The sequence below is a fragment of the Haemorhous mexicanus genome, chromosome 10, assembly GCF_027477595.1.
Source record: "Haemorhous mexicanus isolate bHaeMex1 chromosome 10, bHaeMex1.pri, whole genome shotgun sequence".
NCBI classification, from domain to species: domain Eukaryota; kingdom Metazoa; phylum Chordata; class Aves; order Passeriformes; family Fringillidae; genus Haemorhous; species Haemorhous mexicanus.
The window spans coordinates 7,116,564-7,134,433 of record NC_082350.1 but is presented as its reverse complement, the minus strand read 5'-3'; the positions used below and the strand labels follow the sequence as shown (position 1 = coordinate 7,134,433).

The 17,870-nt window shown below is 46.7% G+C and overlaps 3 protein-coding genes across 10 annotated transcripts in view; all 3 read left to right on the top strand.

The window, feature by feature from the left end:
- The window catches only part of ARMC8 (armadillo repeat containing 8), a 61,163-nt gene extending 54,161 nt beyond the window's left edge, over positions 1–7,002 (top strand). For all 4 annotated transcript variants that reach the window (XM_059855151.1, XM_059855150.1, XM_059855149.1 and 1 more), the window contains 5 exons: positions 1,397–1,492; positions 3,469–3,564; positions 4,000–4,072; positions 5,006–5,099; positions 6,359–7,002. In XM_059855151.1, the coding sequence (XP_059711134.1) occupies positions 1,397–1,492; positions 3,469–3,564; positions 4,000–4,072; positions 5,006–5,099; positions 6,359–6,392 (393 nt within the window). In that variant the 3' untranslated portion in view covers positions 6,393–7,002. The remainder of the gene's footprint in view (positions 1–1,396; positions 1,493–3,468; positions 3,565–3,999; positions 4,073–5,005; positions 5,100–6,358) is intronic.
- Positions 7,003–10,219: 3,217 nt separating this feature from the next.
- On the top strand, positions 10,220–16,460 carry NME9 (NME/NM23 family member 9). Of its 3 annotated transcripts, none has more exons than XR_009487641.1 (6): positions 10,220–10,549; positions 12,969–13,026; positions 13,554–13,657; positions 14,754–14,825; positions 15,264–15,828; positions 16,363–16,460. XR_009487641.1 is itself a non-coding variant. In XM_059855145.1 (6 exons), the coding sequence occupies exons 1-6, from the start codon at positions 12,924–12,926 to the stop codon at positions 16,365–16,367; spliced, it is 453 nt and encodes a 150-aa protein (XP_059711128.1). In that variant the 5' UTR covers positions 10,220–12,923; the 3' UTR covers positions 16,368–16,460. The 3 variants fall into 3 exon arrangements, 2 of the variants coding, with proteins under 2 accessions (XP_059711128.1, XP_059711127.1); XM_059855145.1 differs by having other exon boundaries at positions 10,220–13,026; positions 15,264–15,377; positions 15,774–15,828; XM_059855144.1 differs by lacking the exon at positions 16,363–16,460 and having other exon boundaries at positions 15,264–15,377; positions 15,774–16,354.
- A 100-nt stretch (positions 16,461–16,560) lies between these two features.
- Positions 16,561–17,870, top strand: part of VPS8 (VPS8 subunit of CORVET complex) — a 66,514-nt gene continuing 65,204 nt past the window's right edge. For all 3 annotated transcript variants that reach the window (XM_059855140.1, XM_059855141.1, XM_059855139.1), the window contains exons 1-2: positions 16,561–16,721; positions 17,402–17,470. In XM_059855140.1, coding sequence (XP_059711123.1) covers positions 16,614–16,721; positions 17,402–17,470 — 177 coding nt within the window. In that variant the 5' untranslated portion in view covers positions 16,561–16,613. The remainder of the gene's footprint in view (positions 16,722–17,401; positions 17,471–17,870) is intronic.

The window sequence follows — 17,870 nt, the reverse complement described above, 5'->3', positions numbered from 1 at the left end:
TGTCCAGAACAACACTGAGGGTTGCACCATTGAGTCAGTGTATGGGAAGGTCCAGATCTCAAAGATACCTGTCTTTCTTCTTCCTTGGCACTTGAAATGCATCTTTTCTTATCCATCTACATAGGTAGTACTGGCTTTGTGAATTTGGTGTGGGACTGTGCACTCACAAAATGCAGATGTTCATTTTACACCCTGAAATGAAGTCGTTGGAAAATCTAAGTCCAGGAGTTGTTTTTGACAGGGAGAAAGAGATATTCATGGAGGATAAGAAAGGGGTAATGCCCTGTGAAGAGCAGAGGGAAAACATGCAGCAGGAATTTGGCAAGCCAACATTTTTGAGGGGAAAAAAACCCATGAAGCCTCTCTGTGCACTTACCACATACTGTGTTTCTACCAGAAAAAGGTCACTGTAAAAAAATCTTCTGATATTTTTACTCATTGAGTCTCAATAACCTTGATAGAAAATTAGCTCTGTCTTAATGTGAAAAAATACTTAATAGCCTGTCATTCATTGAATTCACCCTGACAATTCTCACTGTCACTTAAGGTGTTCTCCATCTGGAGCTATGTGCCAGCTTCACTTCTTCCTGTGGCAGGTTTTAGAGCCAGAACCAGCCATTTTCATCCTCTTCCCAAAACTCACTCCAGAATAACTTATTCAGCAGCTTTCCAATGAAATCCCATTATTAGCAAATTTAATAAGTTCTACAAGAATCCCTGAGGTCTTAAAGAATTGTAGTGTACTGTGTGCTGGTCATTTCTGGTGCCTGTTTTTGCCACTCCTGGGGTTTGGTATCAGTTAATCCAGTAGCTCTTGTTTAATCTTTTCTCTTATTCTAGTGTAGGTGTTCGTAGTCTGTCATGAAGTGACCTTTGAGCTGTGACCCTGTGAACTTAGGGCAGTTTTCCAGACAATAACCAATGCATCTGGCTTATTTCTCTACCCTCTTTAAGGCTTTGGAAATGTGACTGTTGGACCTGGGCACAGTGTCCATGCAAGAGTAACAAATACCAGAGAAGAAACATCAGTTGTCTCACTCCTCTCTGATATTACCCCTGGTTATCAGAAGAGAAGTGGTTGTTTCCAACCACAGCATCACACATTTAGAGCCTGGGTCAGCAGGGTTCAGTCCTCAGCCTGGCAGCTGGGACAGCAGTGTCACCTTTCCAGGTGACAGGGAAAGCACCACCATGGCCCATATGATGCTCTCTCAGACAAAAGCAGGCTCCACGTGAAGAAGAATGTTCTGAAGTGTTTCTGCTGTGATTAATTCTTGGTTTGAGAGCAGTGCTCTGTGTGCAGTGTTGCTACTCCTCAGTTGGAGTGATTCAAGCAGGAATGTCCCTTCCTTATCTGGGGAGTTACACTAAATGTATTTCATCCTTGCTTTGGCAGCACATAGACCACATAATGAGCACTCATGGGAAGCAAATCATGCAAGCAGTGACCCTCATTCTGGAAGGGGAGCACAATATAGAAGTCAAAGAGCAGGTACATTTTATGTTTTGTGTTGTCTTGGCAGAATAAAATATAAGAGCAAAGAATGCTTACTGTTCACAACATGTGATTTTTGTTTGAGATTATAATGTGCTGTGAATATTTTACTGAGATCTGTCAGATAAATAACTTGAGTACCTACAAGAATGTTTTTCTTTCTAATGTATTGTTACAAAATTGTTTGAACTGAATTCAGATTGGTTTTGCAAATGTAGGGTTGGCAAAGAGGAGGGATGTGAGAGCAGAAGAATTAAACTGGGGCCATTGCATGGCTAGAAGGGATCAGTAGGAATGGAAGAGAAGTACTAGCAGGGAAAAGAGCATCCTGGTGCAGCCCAGGAGAAAGTGGGGAGGGACCTGGCCTGACAAATTAAAACTTAAAAAAAAGCAATCTGCAAGAGAAAAGGTAGAGGGAAAGAGGAGATGGCCAGCAGGGAATGGCATCCTGGAGCCCATGTACAAGGACAGCTGCTGTGGGGGTGTAAAGCAGCAGTTAGAGGATAGGATCCAGGATTTGGCTGGATAACTCTTGTGCCAGACAAGACAGGTAGTGGGAGAACAGTGTTCCTTCCTCATATGGGGTGTGTGGTGGGGAAGGATGGGGGCAGCAAGGAGCTGTGGGAGATGCCAGAGGATTGCTTTGGCCTAGGTTGGATATGGGCAGCCAACAGCATGGGAAATGAGTGTAGGAGTAAAGCTGGTCTAAATCCCTGGTCAGGGAAGAATAGGCTGAAGGCCAACAGGCCTCCTTTGGCAATTTAAGTGCAGAATTAGCAAAAAAAAAAAAAAACCCCAAAGACTCTTGCTAGCAGGTTTAGTGACACCATGGGTCTGAAATAGCTGAGAATTAACCCCATGTGTCTTTCTAGACAAGTCTTCCTGCTAGAGCTGTGGTGACAGGAATGGCCTTTATTGCTGTAGGTTATTCACCTTGCCACACCTACCCAAATTATTTCACAGGAGAACCAGCATATCTGAGAAGTGCTCTGGGAAAGGGCTGGGGCTGTATATGGGTTGTGGAGTTTGGAGCCTATATCCACTGAGCATTTCCTTGGTCCCTATGGTGCAGCTGGCTCTTATTTCAAGATCCAGTACTACCTGTCTGCACAGCAGAACCCCTGCTTGCAGGACAGTGATTGTCTCTGTCATTGCCCACCTCATCAGGATGTCATTAACAGCTTGGAAGTAATTAGTCTCTGCAGCTGCTGACACAGTGCAGTGCAGCTTAGACACAAGCACATACAAGTGCTGATCCTTCTCCAGTGTCCTCCCAGCATGTCCAGAAAAGATGGTCAAGTTCTTCCAGAGCTCTTAGGGAAAGAGCCTGTGGAGCATCTGCTGGTGACCCTGAGAGGCAGGGAAGGGGCTGTGCCACTCAAAGCTCTGTGCAGGTAGTGCCAATGTGGGCCAGGGTGCTTCAAGGGCATCCTGTGGGATGGCTTCTCTAATTTGAAAGAAATAACCAGCTGCAGAAGTAGCTGGGGTTACCTCTGCAGGTGACAGCTGTGATTAGACTTGTTGAAAACAAATGACTCCTCTGCCAGATCAGCAGAAAAGCCTCTGTCTCTCCTGTCCCTGGCCTTAAGAATGAGGTGGAAATGGTTGGGCTTTGTTATTTTTCCTTTCCCCCCAGCCACTGCTACAGAACAGACTGCTCTATATTCTGGGGCATTTTTTCTTTCCTATATGTTGCAGATTTCCCTAAGAGACTTAAAATGTTCTTCCTGGCAATGAATTAATGAGTGCTGCTCTTCATTTTAAAATGGTTATGAATGTTTTTGGCCAGGGCTGCTCCCCACAGCTGGTGACTCCTTGGCATTGGCCCTAGATGTGAGCAAGCTGGAAACTCCAGATTAAAGATATTAAAACTAATTAAAGGAGTTGTTTGTCCTGAGTTCAGCGCTCTCAGAGAAGCTGTCATGGGATGTGATCTGGGGCCAAATAACTTCCCAGTTCTTTCTCTCTTTCAGACATTGTGTATCCTTGCCAATATAGCAGATGGCACAACAGCAAAAGAACTGATTATGACCAATGATGACATCCTGCAGAAAATCAAATACTACATGGTAAGGGGGATTTCTCTTAAAGGATTTGTGTTGGTATTTTGCAGGACTGAAAAGAGGAAAGTGCTTTAGGATTTTGTTTTGTGAATTGGGGGGTGTAAGTGCAGTTTTGTATGGCAGAGGTGTACAGAGGAACTGACTAAAAGGAAAAATCCAGGGGTTATTTCCTACAAGAACATTACAGTGATGTCATCTACATAGAAAGCATTTAATGAACTTGGAAAAGGCATGTTTGAAGATGTCAGTAAACATTTGGAAGGAAGTGATTGACCACTACTCAAGTGCCTTATATTATGGCCCTATGTTTGAGAGAAGTTGTAGATAAGAATTAATCCCAGCTTTGCTATCTTATTTATTACATAATGAATGCCAAAATAAAAGTCTTGTGAAGTTCTGAATTTTTTCTTCTAAGCTTGAGTTCTGTTTTTCTATATTTAGAGTCATTCAAATGCTAAACTACAGCTTGCTGCCATGTTCTGTATATCTAATCTCATATGGAATGAAGAGGAAGGTAAGAAAACCTCCTTATTAATGCACAGACAAGTTACTATCCTGATCAAAAAGCTTTTGTTGAATAGTAATCAATATTTGCAGTGCACAGTGCAGTGGGGTCCAAAGTATAATGGGAAACATTATTATAGGTGTAGTATGGAATGTGGGAGTGGTCAGGAGACACTGAGGAGGCTGCAGAGAGCTTTCTGGGGGAGGCACAAGGACACAGTGACAATAAACAGGAGCTGGAGAGACACAGGGGAGGTTTTCACCTGTAGCATTTCTCTGAAGTCTCTCAACTTTTGGAGTGAATGAGAATTCTTGTAAGAGCTTCCAGATCATAAAGGGGCTGTGGAAACTCATTTTTGGAGGGAACAAGTTCACTGGAGAGAATAAATGGATTAGAAGGGGATTTCTGACAAAGAAATTTTCCACAGTATGGTTGGGCCAAATGAGTGGCTTGAGCCAAAACCAGTTAAAGGACTTGTGTGTGGAACTGGGAGCAATGGATAAGGCATTTGGTGAGAAGTCATGGCCTGGCAGAGTGGGAGGTTACCAGGAGGGGGCTGAAGGATGGTGCTGCTCAGGTGAATATGGTGAGAGGAGGAGAGGGCAGAAGTCAAGCTCAGAAACACCTCCAGGGGAATGTTCTCTGCATCCAAATCTTGTGAGATCAGGCAGATGAGAATAAAACAGCTGAAGTCAGGATACCTTAGGATAAAGATTTTTGCCTTCAAGATCTTCTTGGCTCCAAACATGTGCAAACAGAGCACAGCAAAAGAAGCTGGAGCTCCCTGGGGAGTTTGAAGGGAGTGTTTCCATGGCTGTGCTGCAGCTGGACATTGCTCCTTACCCCTCCTTCAGCTGGTTCCTGCTCCCACCCCTCCCTGCTGTCCTGCAGAGCCTGGGGCTGGTGCCACTCCCAGCCCTGGGATTGTTGTTGTTGTTGCAGGTTCACAGGAGCGCCAGGACAAACTCCGAGACATGGGAGTGGTGGATATTCTACATAAACTGAGTCAGTCCTCAGATCCCAATCTGTGTGACAAGTGAGTATGAAGATAGTACAGAATCACCACAGCTGTTAATCTCAATTAAATTATTTTTAAACTAATTAGGCCAACAGTAACTTTGCACACACCTGTGCTGTTACCTGTGTTAGTATCCACACAGATCATCTGGCTGCTTCCCAAACACGTGTAAAACCAAAACAGTTCCAATTTCTGGGGTTCTATGTTAACCTTTTGCAATTATCCCACCTACAGTTAGCAACAGCCCATATGTATTCTACAAAGGAGAAAATCTGATCTTTGAAAGATTTCATACACAGACAACACAACTCAAAACTGTGCATTTGTTTTTAAAATGCATTAAATTTGGTATTCTTGGTTTTATAAACTATGTTCTAGTGTTCTTAGACATCTTTGTAGTAAAGTTAGGGCTTCTCATCTTAAAATCTATGCCAGAGTATTAGCACTGAAAATGGTAATCAGGAACATTTTGATATCCCACTGCTGCCACACCAGCCCTGCCATGAGCTATTATGGCTTGTGATCACAGCAGGAAGCTGGGAAGAAACAAATAAACAATCATCTTCCGTGTTGATGAGTTGCATCAGGTCCTGGAAAAGTCTGTTAAGGTCATGGTAGCAGGTTGGGAGCTGTGGGGGACAAAGGAAGAGCTAAGTGTCTCACTTGAGGTGGGAGGAAACTCAGAATTAGCCCATGTGATGATGGAATTGTAACCCCAGACTGGTGGGAGGTGTTTTTGTTTTAACAAAAATGTTGTGCAATATTAGATTACATAAATTGCATTATTAGACTGGCTCCTTCCTCCCTCTCACCTCACTGTATGTTTTTGGTGGGGCCAGTATTCCTACAGGATTCCTGACAGGACCAATGTGCCTGTAGTATATTCTGAGTTGACACTCCTTGATTTCTCAGCTCAAAGACCTGCTTTTCATGGTACACCTGTATTACAGAAAGCAATTGCTCTTCAGTGCCTGTTTTGTGGGATTTTGGAAGGTGTGTATAACACACACCCCAAGCCCCACCATGCTGGGAGTGCCTCTGTTTGTCCTGGGATCCAGTGTCCTTGGCTGGATCAGGTTATCCTTGGATGCCGGGGGATTCTTTAACACTTACAACCCCCACAGAGCATATCTGCACCATGGGCCAGATCCTTCCAAAGTGAGGGAGCCTTTTCCTCAGCCATCCTTCCTCCCTCTCTGCTGGCCCACTCTGAGCCTGCCCATGAAGCTGCTGCTGAAGCCAGGTTCCTGTAATTAATGGGCTGTTCTTTCTTGCAGGGCGAAGACAGCACTCCAGCAGTACCTTGCATGATCAAAGACTAATTGAATCTATGGACACCCCTCATGTCTACTTAAGGAATAGCAGGAGATACTCCTGACTCCTTATATTTGCACAAGTCACCTTGGGCTGCATTTTTCTCAGGTGCAGGGAGCTGCTTTGCAGAAACAGTTCGAATGATCAGGTCTCCAGTGCACTTGAGAATTTTCTTGAGGTAGTTTCTTTACTCAGAGGACTCGGGGTGGGGGGGTTGTTTTGGTTTTTTGGTTTTTTTTTTCCTGAGCTACCTGGACTCTCAGATAGAACAATCAGTCATTGTTTTCCTTTTGGGCCTCCAATTCTCTGCTTTTGCTGCAGCCTTGTGTGGGTGCGTGGGTGCTCGAGTGCGTGTGTGTGCTGGGCTGAGTGTGTGGGTGTGAGACCTCACTTTTGGTTTTCCTTTTTTTTTGTGTGAAAATCTTTTTCTACAGGTTTTCAAGGGTTAACCATTGTTTGCTGTACGAATACTTCAATGAATTATATACCGTTTGAATGAAATGTTATTTAAAAAAAAAAAAACCAAACTGTTGTATCCCATAAAGTTTATTTTGAATTTTGAAGAGATGAATGTTTTTAAGTAAAATATATGCATTTCTGAACTTCAGCTTAACTTACATTATACTTTGTTTTTAAAGAGAAAAATAGAGGGAGACAATAGACTCCAAATTCCAAGCAGCACATTCTGTACTGACAAGGTCCAAGAGTTCTTTGCCACAATACAAGGTCACCTGGTATCCATGACATGCTCAAATCCATGGAACGGGCCAGCTGGATTGGGTTTGGGTTTCTTTACATTTTTAGGAAACAAGCTTGTACTTCAGGGTTAGCATGACTGATGCTTTTCGGAAAGGAGCAGATGGCTGCAAGATCAGCAGCCAGGAATAAGCACTTGCTTTGCCAGCCAGGAACTTGCTCAGCCAATTGCTGAAGGATTGGCTTATTCATGGTCAGAAGGATTTGCTGATCACTGATATCAGTGGAGCAAACAGTGTGTTGTTGCAGAAGTTACACCTTCCAGAGACTAGAAGGAGCTGGCAAGCAGGATTAAGGGATTGCTTTTGTTTTGCATCCTTTATCTTCACAAATAGTTAAAGTGACTTCCAAATTATTTCCACAAATGATCAGCTGGGTGCATTAAGTTGGGGAAGGGATGGAAAAACCGGGGGTTCTGTCTCGTGTTATACTCAGTAATGTTGCTCCAGATTTTCTGTATATATGCAGCTATACACACATGCATGGATTTAGATTGCTGGATAATTGGTGGGGTGTGACTGCATCCAGAAGCCTGGACTGTCCAGATGTTCCTGAAATGGTGCCTGCAAGGGCAGGGGGAAACACGAGTGCAAGTGAAGGGGACTGTGTGAGGTCAGGCTGGAATGGCAGAGCCCAGTGGTTTCCCAGTCTCCTCAGGCAGTTCAGGGCTCTGACTCTCTGCCCAGGTCTCCTTTCTGGTTTCAGTTTAGACCATAGTTCATTGTCAGACTCTCCAGACACTGTATTTACATAGCACTAACAGGCACTAGAGTTTGCAGCCAATGTCTTAAAACCAAATCCTTCTTCTCTTACACTGAGCTTCAGGAAGGCTGCAGCAAGAAGAGAACTCTGTAACTTTGCTAACCAATTTTGATAATTATCTAAATCTCTTATTTCTAATCAGAAGGTCAAATTGTGATGACAGCCTTACTCTTTTTCCAAGGTAACTCTTTGTGTCAGAAAATGTGACCACAGTTTGGCCTGGAATTTGAATGTGCTGTATATCAGATACTGTTATCACTTGGTTGCAAAGGAGAATATCTTCATTTCATGTAACTTCTTCCACTCTCAAAGACAAATAAAAGTGAGCACCTGACACTTTCCCCCCAGGCATTGCAGTAAGTGACTGGCAGTTTTTCATGTCCTTCTGCACATGTTTCATGATGGACTTTGGGGGTTGAACAAAAGGGAAAGTAAAAATATGTGAGAACTTGTTAAATCTCAGTACCTCAGAAGCAAAGTCTTGTTTATAAAATATATTTTTGCTTGAACTGAGAAAAAAGTTTTGAGGCAGGTATTGTAAATGCAAAACTGTCCAGTGGGCATCTCCCTGCTCCATTTGCACTCCTGTCTGTGTTTAGGAGCTCGAGTTCTTATGTATCTCTTCTCATCCTTCCCTAACTCGCATTTCTAAAAGCAAATGTGAGTTTGCTTCTATAGAACTTTGGTGCCTACAGGTGTTCAGAAAAAAGGTGAGTAAAAGTATCTCTGTACAATTTTTGAGGTGGTTTCCTAAAATTCTGCCAGAAAAACTAAAAACCAATGCTCAGACAATCTTGTTGCTGCATGAGAACAGTTGACGTTTTCCACAGGTATAGAGAGGACAAACTGTTGGATGAGAACATTTTTACATTCAGTTAAACTTTGTGAATAATTTTTGATGTTGCTATAGGTATGTACAAAAAGAAGAATACTGTAAATAAAAAGAACTTTACCAGAACATCTAGATTTTTCTCAGCTTCCTGAAGAAATATGAGCTTTCTATGTCAGCTTCTCTACAGCCTGAGATTCACAGTGGGATAGACTTTCCTGGTCACCCAGAGCTTTCCCAACCTAATGAGGTAGCAGAAGCTTGTTAATTCCAGGATTGCTTACAGAACCAAAGCAAAGTTTGTCTGGACATCATATGAATCACCAGGATTTCTGCTCTTGGGCCATTTCTCTGCTGAAAAGCCATTCTCATGGATGTTGATAAGTATGTCCTCTCTTTATACAGGGGTTTAGTGGTGGGAGTCCTCCTTTCAGAGGTTACACATTGCTACAGAGTGAAGTTGAGCAGGGCATTTGGGACACCAGCTGTCAGACAATGGTACCCTTGGCTCTCCCACCACTTTCATTCCACGTTTGGACTGTCTTTCTCACACAGAAAATCAAATAAAACATCATGTGGCTACTGTTCCAGTCACAGATTTGCATTGTGGCAGTGAAAGAAGCCAAGTAACCTGCATAAAGCAGCTTGTGCCAGGATATTCTAAAGGCAAACATCTCATACTTTTTAAAATTTCCTTTTACATACTTTACCCATTGCTGTGGATGCTGTGCCTCCACAAAATTGCTGAAGCAGTGACACAGCAGGCAGAGGAATAATTGAGGTGCCTGAGATTAGGTTCTTGAAGAGTAGAAAATGGCTTTAAAAGGGCTTTTTTTGGTAATCCTGAAATGTGAGCACAAGAGCCGTCAGTTTGCAAGTGGTGGTCAAAATCATCAGGGCTTTTCTGCAGGCTGATTGCCACAAAAAGAGACATTCTGGGGGCCTTGATGTACCAAAACCTGAATCCTCAGCCAGGAGGACAGCGAGCAGCTGGGGGACCAGGCCAGCAGGCATTGTGTGCTGTGTGACAAGAAGCAGCTCCAAGGTGTGCCCCTGCAGCCCAGTGTGCCCAGGTGTGGGAAGGGATGGGGTAAGAGCAGCAGCTCTGCATTGGCAGGGGTGCTGGGCACTGGCACTGCTCTCATTGCAGAGAGGAAAAGAAAAGCACAAACCTCCACAACCTGAGCTTCTTCTGAGGGGGACCCCCTTACTCAGTGCTGCAAGGTCACAGCTGGATCCCTGCCTTGCTTTGGGCCCCCAGTTTAGGAGAGAGGTGGGAAGACTGGAGTGGAGGGTGAGTGTTGGGCTGGGGGTGCCAGGCAGGTGAGGCAGGCACAGGAGGCAGAAGGGCTCCACCTGCAGCTGCTGCTCCAGGAGTCCCAGGGGAGATGGAGCTGCAGGGGCACTGGCCACGGGGAGGGAGAGGGCGGGCTGGGCTGGGCTGGGCTGACGCTGCCGCTGCCCTGGCGATGCCAGCGCTGCCATGGCAGCCTTGGGGTCCTGCCAGCTGCTGCACAAGGCCCTGGAAAGGAGCTGCAGTTAAGGCCACGCAGCAGCACCTCAGCTCTTGGGGGAGGTGTGAGCAAAGGTGAGTCCAGGTTTGGGGCACTGCAGCACTGCTGTGGGGGCTGTGCCTGGGCTGGGAGCAGCAGCGCCAGGTACAAAGCTCTCTCTGTGGTGCAGGTTGGCCAGCACTTGGATCCAGGTGATTAGAAGCCATCTGTAGCACTTTGTGCTTGGGACAGCTGCTCAAAGGACCCTGTTCTGCAGAAGGATGGCTGCAAAGAAAAAGGAGGTAGTGCTGCAGGTCAGTAGTAGCCAGGCCTTTAGCAGACCTTGTAAACTCTCAGTAAGTGCAAAGGATGGAGTTCAGTCTTGGGGTATCTCAGATTCTGCTGGCAAAGCACCAGTGTGAGGTCCTTGTGGGGAAGAGGCGTCCCTGGAGGCAGGTGGGACATGTGGGAGGATCTGGCAGGTCACACGTGTCCCCAGTCAGGGCTGTGGGGTATGTTTGGGGCTGTTGGGGCCTAGCACAGGTTTGGCTGCTGTCAGAGACCAAAATACCTCTGTTTTGTGAGGTAATAGCTCAGAGGACATTTAGGAGTTTGTGTGGGGTTGGCACATCTGGATGGCACGAGTTACTGGACATTTCTGACCAGGTCATGTATTCAGAAAGATTGCTGTAAAGATAGAAAAGCTAGAAGGTACAAGAAAGACTCAAAGGCTGAACAATCTATTTTCATAGTGATGTTTAAAGGAATTTTTCCTGTTTACACTGCACAGGTGACCTAGTGATGCTTTATAACTACTGCATGGGGAGAAAGGGGTTCTAAGAGCAGTTCACAACACAGAAACATTGAAAACAAAAAATGGGTTCTGCAGGTCTGCTTCAAATTTTGAAAGCAGTTCAGTCTTCACAAGAGAAATAATGAAAGATATTATGGGTTCTATGACCTTGTTTCTTCACTGATTAAACTGGGAAATGTGAACATGTGTAACAAGGAAAGACGGGCACTGTATGAAGGTAGGAATAGTTTCTGTTGCTGCTTGTCCAGCTGTGTTCCTGTGGGATGGGGAACTTTACATCAACTAGACTGTGCTCCATTGACAGTGAAGGGAAATCCGAGTCTACATCTGCAAAACTGGGATTTTTTACACCTGCAGATGAAAGCTGAACTTATGTAGGACATGAGGGGGATGTCCTGGAAGGGATCTGCTTTTGTTAAAGAAAAGCCAAGTCCAAGCAGCCTCAGGACATCCAAATTAGCAAAGCACCTTGAAGAGTGCCAGCAGTATTTGAGTCCAGCATTTGAACTTATGGCCAAATTCATTATCACAAAATACTGTCATAAATCATTTGGACTCACTAGCATTCTGTGGAGCACTCTGGGGGTGGTCCCAGCATTAGGATTAAATAATTAAATGTTGTAGTTCTGCAGGTGTTCTCTGAGAAAATGAAGCTTGGGGTCATGTGCTGAACAGGCAAATAAACAGAGGTGTCTGAACAGCTCCCTGTTCCCTGAGGGAGACAAGGCCCTGGAGAAACTGCCACGTGACCCCCAGTGACACAGCACTGAACACCTGAGAGAGGGCATTTCATTTGCACTGAAGTTTCCACTCTTGGAATTCTTGGCTGTGAGATTTTAGCAGCCCTTTCATGCCCATTTGTGTTAATTATTGTGAAATAGCTGGCCTTGATGCAAGTTACTGTCTTCCATTGCAGTCTCAATGTAGCTGGGGTTGATGATACCCACTGAGGAAGGAATCAGGAATCTTCATTGTTCAGGATGAATAAAACCAGATCTTGCATTTCTCCAGAAGCCTTTTTTATTTTAATTTCCTGTGTTTTTCTCAGTACATTCTGAAGGGCAAGTCCTGTAAAATGGGGAAAATGTTAAGGATTATATCCTTTCTAATAACAGTATTGGGATTGTGGGATAATAGAGTGGGTGGTGCTGTGTGTGGAATGGTCTAGGGCATCCCTGACAGGGTCAATCCCTGAGCAAGCTGATCTAATGCTGAGTTTTGTGCAGGAGATTAGATGAAGGACTCCACAGGCCCCTCCCAGCCTAGAACTTTGTGTTCTCTGCTCACTGTGCTTTGGAAGTCTTTAGGTAACAGCAGGGAATTCAGGTAAGGACTTGCTGGGTTCAGACCACCCTCTAATGCCCACACATCAAGGAAATTGTGTATTTGCTAGTTTAGTTTACTATTTGAGATGTTTCAGCCTTGATAGAGTTTGTGTGCAGCAAGGTGAGAAACTGCTGCTGGAGAATCAGGAGGTTCATAAACCTGTGAGGACTGGGTCTGAATGAGGTGTGGTTCAACTGGAACCCTGGGCAGGCAGATGGAGATCCTGACAGGGGGCTGTGAGTCTGGGATCTCAGTTTGGGAGCCCCAGCCAACCCCCAGAACAACCCTCTGCAAACTGAGTTTGGGACCCCCAGGCAGCCACTGTTCCAGTAGTGCCACTAAACAGGGGAGGACTTAGCCTTGGCTGGATGCTGCTGCCTTTTCCCTCTGCCTTTCCTTGGACCTTGTGAGACATCCTGATCAGCTGGGCAGAGGTGAGAGAACCACAGTCAGAGGAGTTTCCTGAGTGCTCAGGTAATGCCTCTTCAGGCAGGTGTGTCACTCTGGAGTGGTTTGTCAATATGTTTGCAGCAACTGGGTAGTACCTGATGAACTACTGTGGCTTTTACTGTGGTTTTCAATTTTCCACACAGATTAACATTACTAGCCAGGAGCTTTGGGAAGAAGTGCTGTGTCTCAAAGGACTTATTGGTAAGCATTTGGTCAGCACACTGAATTGCTCTTGTTCTGTGTTGAAAGGATGCCAGGACTGTTAGGAATTACCAGTGTTAAGGATGTTTAGCCAGTCTCTTCATTCCCTTTACCCTGAATGGCAGGAGGTTGTGGGACATTCATTTATGTGGGAGAGTCATCCTGCAATCCAAGCAGTGCTGTCCAGTCTCCACTGCTTGGAACAGGACTGTCCCCAGCACAAGGAACAGCACTGACTCCCAAGGTTGTTGGGAAAACCTCATATGCTCTACCTCTGTGCAGCAGTTTTCCCTGGGAAATCTGCTATCTCCAAGGCCACAGCCATGTCCATGTTTCTACTTCAGACTCCTCCACATCATTCTTAGCTTGTTATTTTGTAGTGTAATTCTGTCCTCTGATGCAGCATTTCAAACCTTGCAAGGGTTTCCAGTTCAGAGCTGAATCCAGCCCTTCTAGCACGTGGTCTATTGGTCTGTGTCTAAACTGAACCATTTGTGCCTTGTTCTGACCCATTTTCCTGCTTGCAGTTGTTGATGTGTTTCAAGCCTGGTGTGGCCCATGCAAACCAGTAGTGAATCTGTTCCAAAAAATCAAGAATGAAGTTGGCAGTAATCTCCTACATTTTGCTGTGGTAAGATCTCACTTGGCACTGCTTGAAATACCCAGTCCTCTGAAATCAGCTGAGACCTAAGGGCTGAAATCACTTCTCTTTCCAGTATTTAGCCCAAACCATAGCAGTGTAGGAGTTGCAGCTGCTGGGAGTGAACTTGTCACATACAGGGGCTTGGTCTATCTATAAGAATTCATATAATTAAGGATTTTCAGGCTTCAACTGCTCTATGCTTTCCAGATTTCTACTTAAGCAAGTTACATTAGACAGAGCCAGTAACACATTGCCTCTTATGTACAGGGAGAGGCTGAAGGAGCTGGATTTGGTCACTCTGGAGAGGAAAAGGTTCAGATGTCCACTGGGGAGAGGATGGAGAAGGCAGAGACTGATGTCTGTCAGGGAAACACAGCAACAGGACAAGAGATAATAGGATTACTTGCAGCAAGGAAAGATCCAAGTAAATAGAAAAATGTTTCAGGTGGGAGTGTAGGACACTGGGACAGGTTCCCAGAGTGCTGTGTAAAGCTGATTCTTAGAAAAGCTCAAGACTGACACAACCTTCTGTATTGCTGAGAGCAGCCCTGCCCTGGGCAGGGTGTGGGACTGGAGCCCTTCACAAGTCCCTCCCTGCCTCAGCCATGTGGTGACTCTGTTCTGGTGCCTCTCCTGGCTGGTGGCAGCTCTGGACTGAGGGCAGAGCTGAGGGCAGTGAAGCTTCTCATGGCTCAGCTCCTGTCTCTGCTGCCACTGCAGCTCCTCCTGGCACTTCTCAGCCTCATGGGCAGGAGATCTGAATTTACTTTTCAGGCTTTTTCTCTGGGACTCACCCAGACCAAGCTGCTGGGAATAGATATCCATGTCCCACAGGAGTGCTGCTCCAGCTCCTGCAGGTGACATCTACCTGCTTCTCAGGCTCTGGAACTGAGCTGTGAGCTGGCTGTGCCCCTGCTTCTGACCAGTGTCATTTTTCCCCTAAGTCTGGGACCCAGAGGTGTTTTCCTGTGTGTGTGGGGGATGAGTACCAGCCAGCTGAGGGTGTCTGAGTCTGAGGCACTCGTGTGTGCATCCCTCTGGAGCAGAAATGCTTTTCTAGAAACACCTATTTTATTCCTTTTAGGCTGAAGTTGATTCCATTGATGCTCTGGAAAAATACAGAGGACAATGTGAGCCTGTCTTTCTCTTTTATACAGTGAGTGAAAATATTTCCCCAGTGGTTGCATAGCAATAAATATGACCTGCTGGTGGGAACAACAGTCCATTGGGGAGGATGTTCTATTTCTTTAACATGTTATGGGACAAATTTATTTGCTCTGTATCTGCTGGTAATCAAATGCTGTGCAGATAAGAATATACAGCCAGTGTGCTGCCCTGTGGAGCCTTCAGGTTCAGCCTGCTGCTTCTGCAGGAGCTCACTCCTCTCACAATCTGCATTGCTTCATCCTGAGATTGATGAGGAGGCACAAAGCAGGTTGTTCCAAGGTTTCCCTCTTGCTGTGGAGCAGAGCAGCTCTGAGGGGAGGAGGGCCTGGTACATATAGTGTGGGTGATGTGCTGCTGTGGGGAATTCCAGAGCCCAGAGAACACAACCTGAGCACTTGCTGACTGATTTGCTTTCCACACATTCCAGGGAGGAGAATTAGTGGCTGTTGTAAGAGGAGCAGATGCACCATTGCTGCAGAAGACCATCCTGAAACAGCTGGCAGGGGAAAGGAAGGGATTCCACAGAGGAGAGCCTGTGGTGGTAATGGGTCACTGAAGCTTCAAACACCTGTAGATGTGCACTGGCTTTGTGTGTGTGGTCTAAAGTAATGACATTTCTCAGGAGCAAAACTGTCTCACTTCTGTGTGACCTGCTGTTCCTAAGGCATCTCTAAAGCCTGCAGCTCTCTGCTGATGTTTCTGGCCTGCTCCTGGGAATGCTTTTCCCCCAGCTCTTGCTGTTCTCTGACTGAGAGCGCAGCAGGTGACCCTGGACAGGCAGATCCTCTGCTGTCCCTGCTGAGCTGGCCTGGCCCAGGACAGCAGGAGGGCTGTTCCAGCTCAGGGGGAGCTGGGATGTGGGGCCCTGCCTGGCACAGGCTCACCTGGAGGGGAGGTGTGGGGTGTTCCTGTCCCATCCATGTGCTCTTGCTGCTAGGTGCCAGACAGAGCCTTCTCCAGAGAGCAGGAGGAACAACAGGGAGGACTAACAGGTAAGGCAAGGCACGGGTGTAGCTGCTGGGACACCAGAGGGGCCATTCCTCCACCTGGGGACACAGGGAGGGTCACCTTGAAACATACCCATAGTTTGGGTGTCTGGCGTTGTGAAACTGGGGGTATTTATCTTTCCAGTGTGTTTTATCTTACATTTGCCCCCCAGCCCCGCCGTTGGAAGGCCCTTGGAGACCCCACATCTTTCTGTTTCCAGGTGGTTTTTAAAAGAAAACACAAATGCTTGGGCTCCAAATCTGCTTACACCATCTCCTGCCTTGTCTAAAACTGGCCACGAATTCCCAAAGGCTTTTGCATCTTCTCCTTAAAGGGACATTTTTTTCTTGACTTTGCTGGGACAATGCTGCACCCTGGCCCTGTCCACACAAATCTTAGGCTCCAGAGTATTGGGAATCGAAGCAAATCCCTCTTGGCTTTAGCTGAAGCACCATGGGATGAAGGGGCGTGAGGGATGTTGGTCTCTGTCTCTCCTTTTTGCGCCCGTTGTTAATTTCGTTCATTTTCTTCTCTCGGAGGCTGACGCACCCATCGGGTCCGGGATGACAACCGCGGCCGTGGAGCTGATGCGAGCTTTTTCAATAAATACAAGATTTTCCTGCGGCAGCACCACCGGTTCCGTGTCCTTGGTGTCCCTCGGTGCCCCCCGGTCCCCGCCGGCGGCGCGTGGCCCCTTTAAGGCTGGCGCGGGGGCGGCCCCGCCGCGCTGCGGCTGCGTGGGGAGGAGGCTTGGGTCGCGGGTTCGAGTCCCGGCGGAGCCGGCCCGGCCATGGCTGCCGCCCTAGAGCCAGCGGAGGTCGAGCCGTGCCCGGAGCCGCCCGCGCACCGGCTGAGCGTGGCGGAGCTCGACCGTGAGCTGGACTCTCGCAGCGAGCTGGTGCGTCCCGAACCGCTGCGGAGGCGGCACGGCCGGGCCGCGGGCGCTGTGCCTGCCCGGGCGCTCCCCGCAGGGCCGGGGGTGCGCTGAGGGAGGGTCGGAGGGTCCCTGAGGCACGCGCGGGCACGGTCGGAGCCCTCACACAGCCCGGGAGGGAGGGAGGGAGGGCCGGCGGCTCCCTCCGCTCTCCTGCCAGGGAGGGTCGGGCCTCTCCGGCACCCGGGAGGAAGAGAGGCTCGGCGGGGGCGTCCCAGGCTGATCTGTGCCAGTTCCTATGTGGTGACACGGATCACTGTCCTTTGCGTAAATTTCGCGTGTTTCACCATGTATAGGAAAAAAACCCAACAACCCCCGAAGTTCCATATGGCGGGTGCTTCATGTAGCAGGTACAGAGTCAGTCATTTAATTTCACTCTTGCTGCAAAACCCTTTATAGTGCAATAGCGTGTTTATTCTCAGAACATCAGAAGTATTTTATGACTGTTTCTGGAAATAAGTCTCACACAGCCTCCAAGAAGGGAATATCCTCATTCAGCCAGGTGAAACTGAGCCTGCCCTTGGAGCTCTCGCCTGCCTTTCCGGCAGAGGCGTGTGTACATAGCTGCTTTTTATGTGGCTTTAATTACGGTTTGGAAGGCGGAGTAGGCAACCTAAACTCGGGCTGTGGTTTCTGATGTACAGATTGACGACAAAGAATTCGACATTCCTCAAGTTGATACCCCTCCAACGCTGGAGAGCATCCTAAATGAGGTGAGTGAACCATCCGACAGGGGAGTCAGGTGAGGCAGCACATGCTCCTTTTCCTCTACTCTTACTGTGTTTTTCCTGGAAAACAAAATTGTAGAGCTTCATGGTTTCCTGATGCTGATAGCTAGCAGGTGCATACTCAGTGGAGTAATTTCTTTAGAGTGTGTGATATGGAATTTTGGTGGTTTTTTTTTTAAATTTATTTAAATATCCACAGCTGCAGCATAAAAGGTTTTCATCAAGTCCAAATACATTCATCTGTAGATCTGGAGAGTCACCTGAAGTCTAGACAGCCTTTTAAAGGTCAGGGTCATCAAACAGCTAGTTTTAGTTAAAATTAATTGCAGAGTATTTAGAGTAGTTCTGAAGTTGTGGGAGGAGATAAGAGCTAGGTTCCTCACAT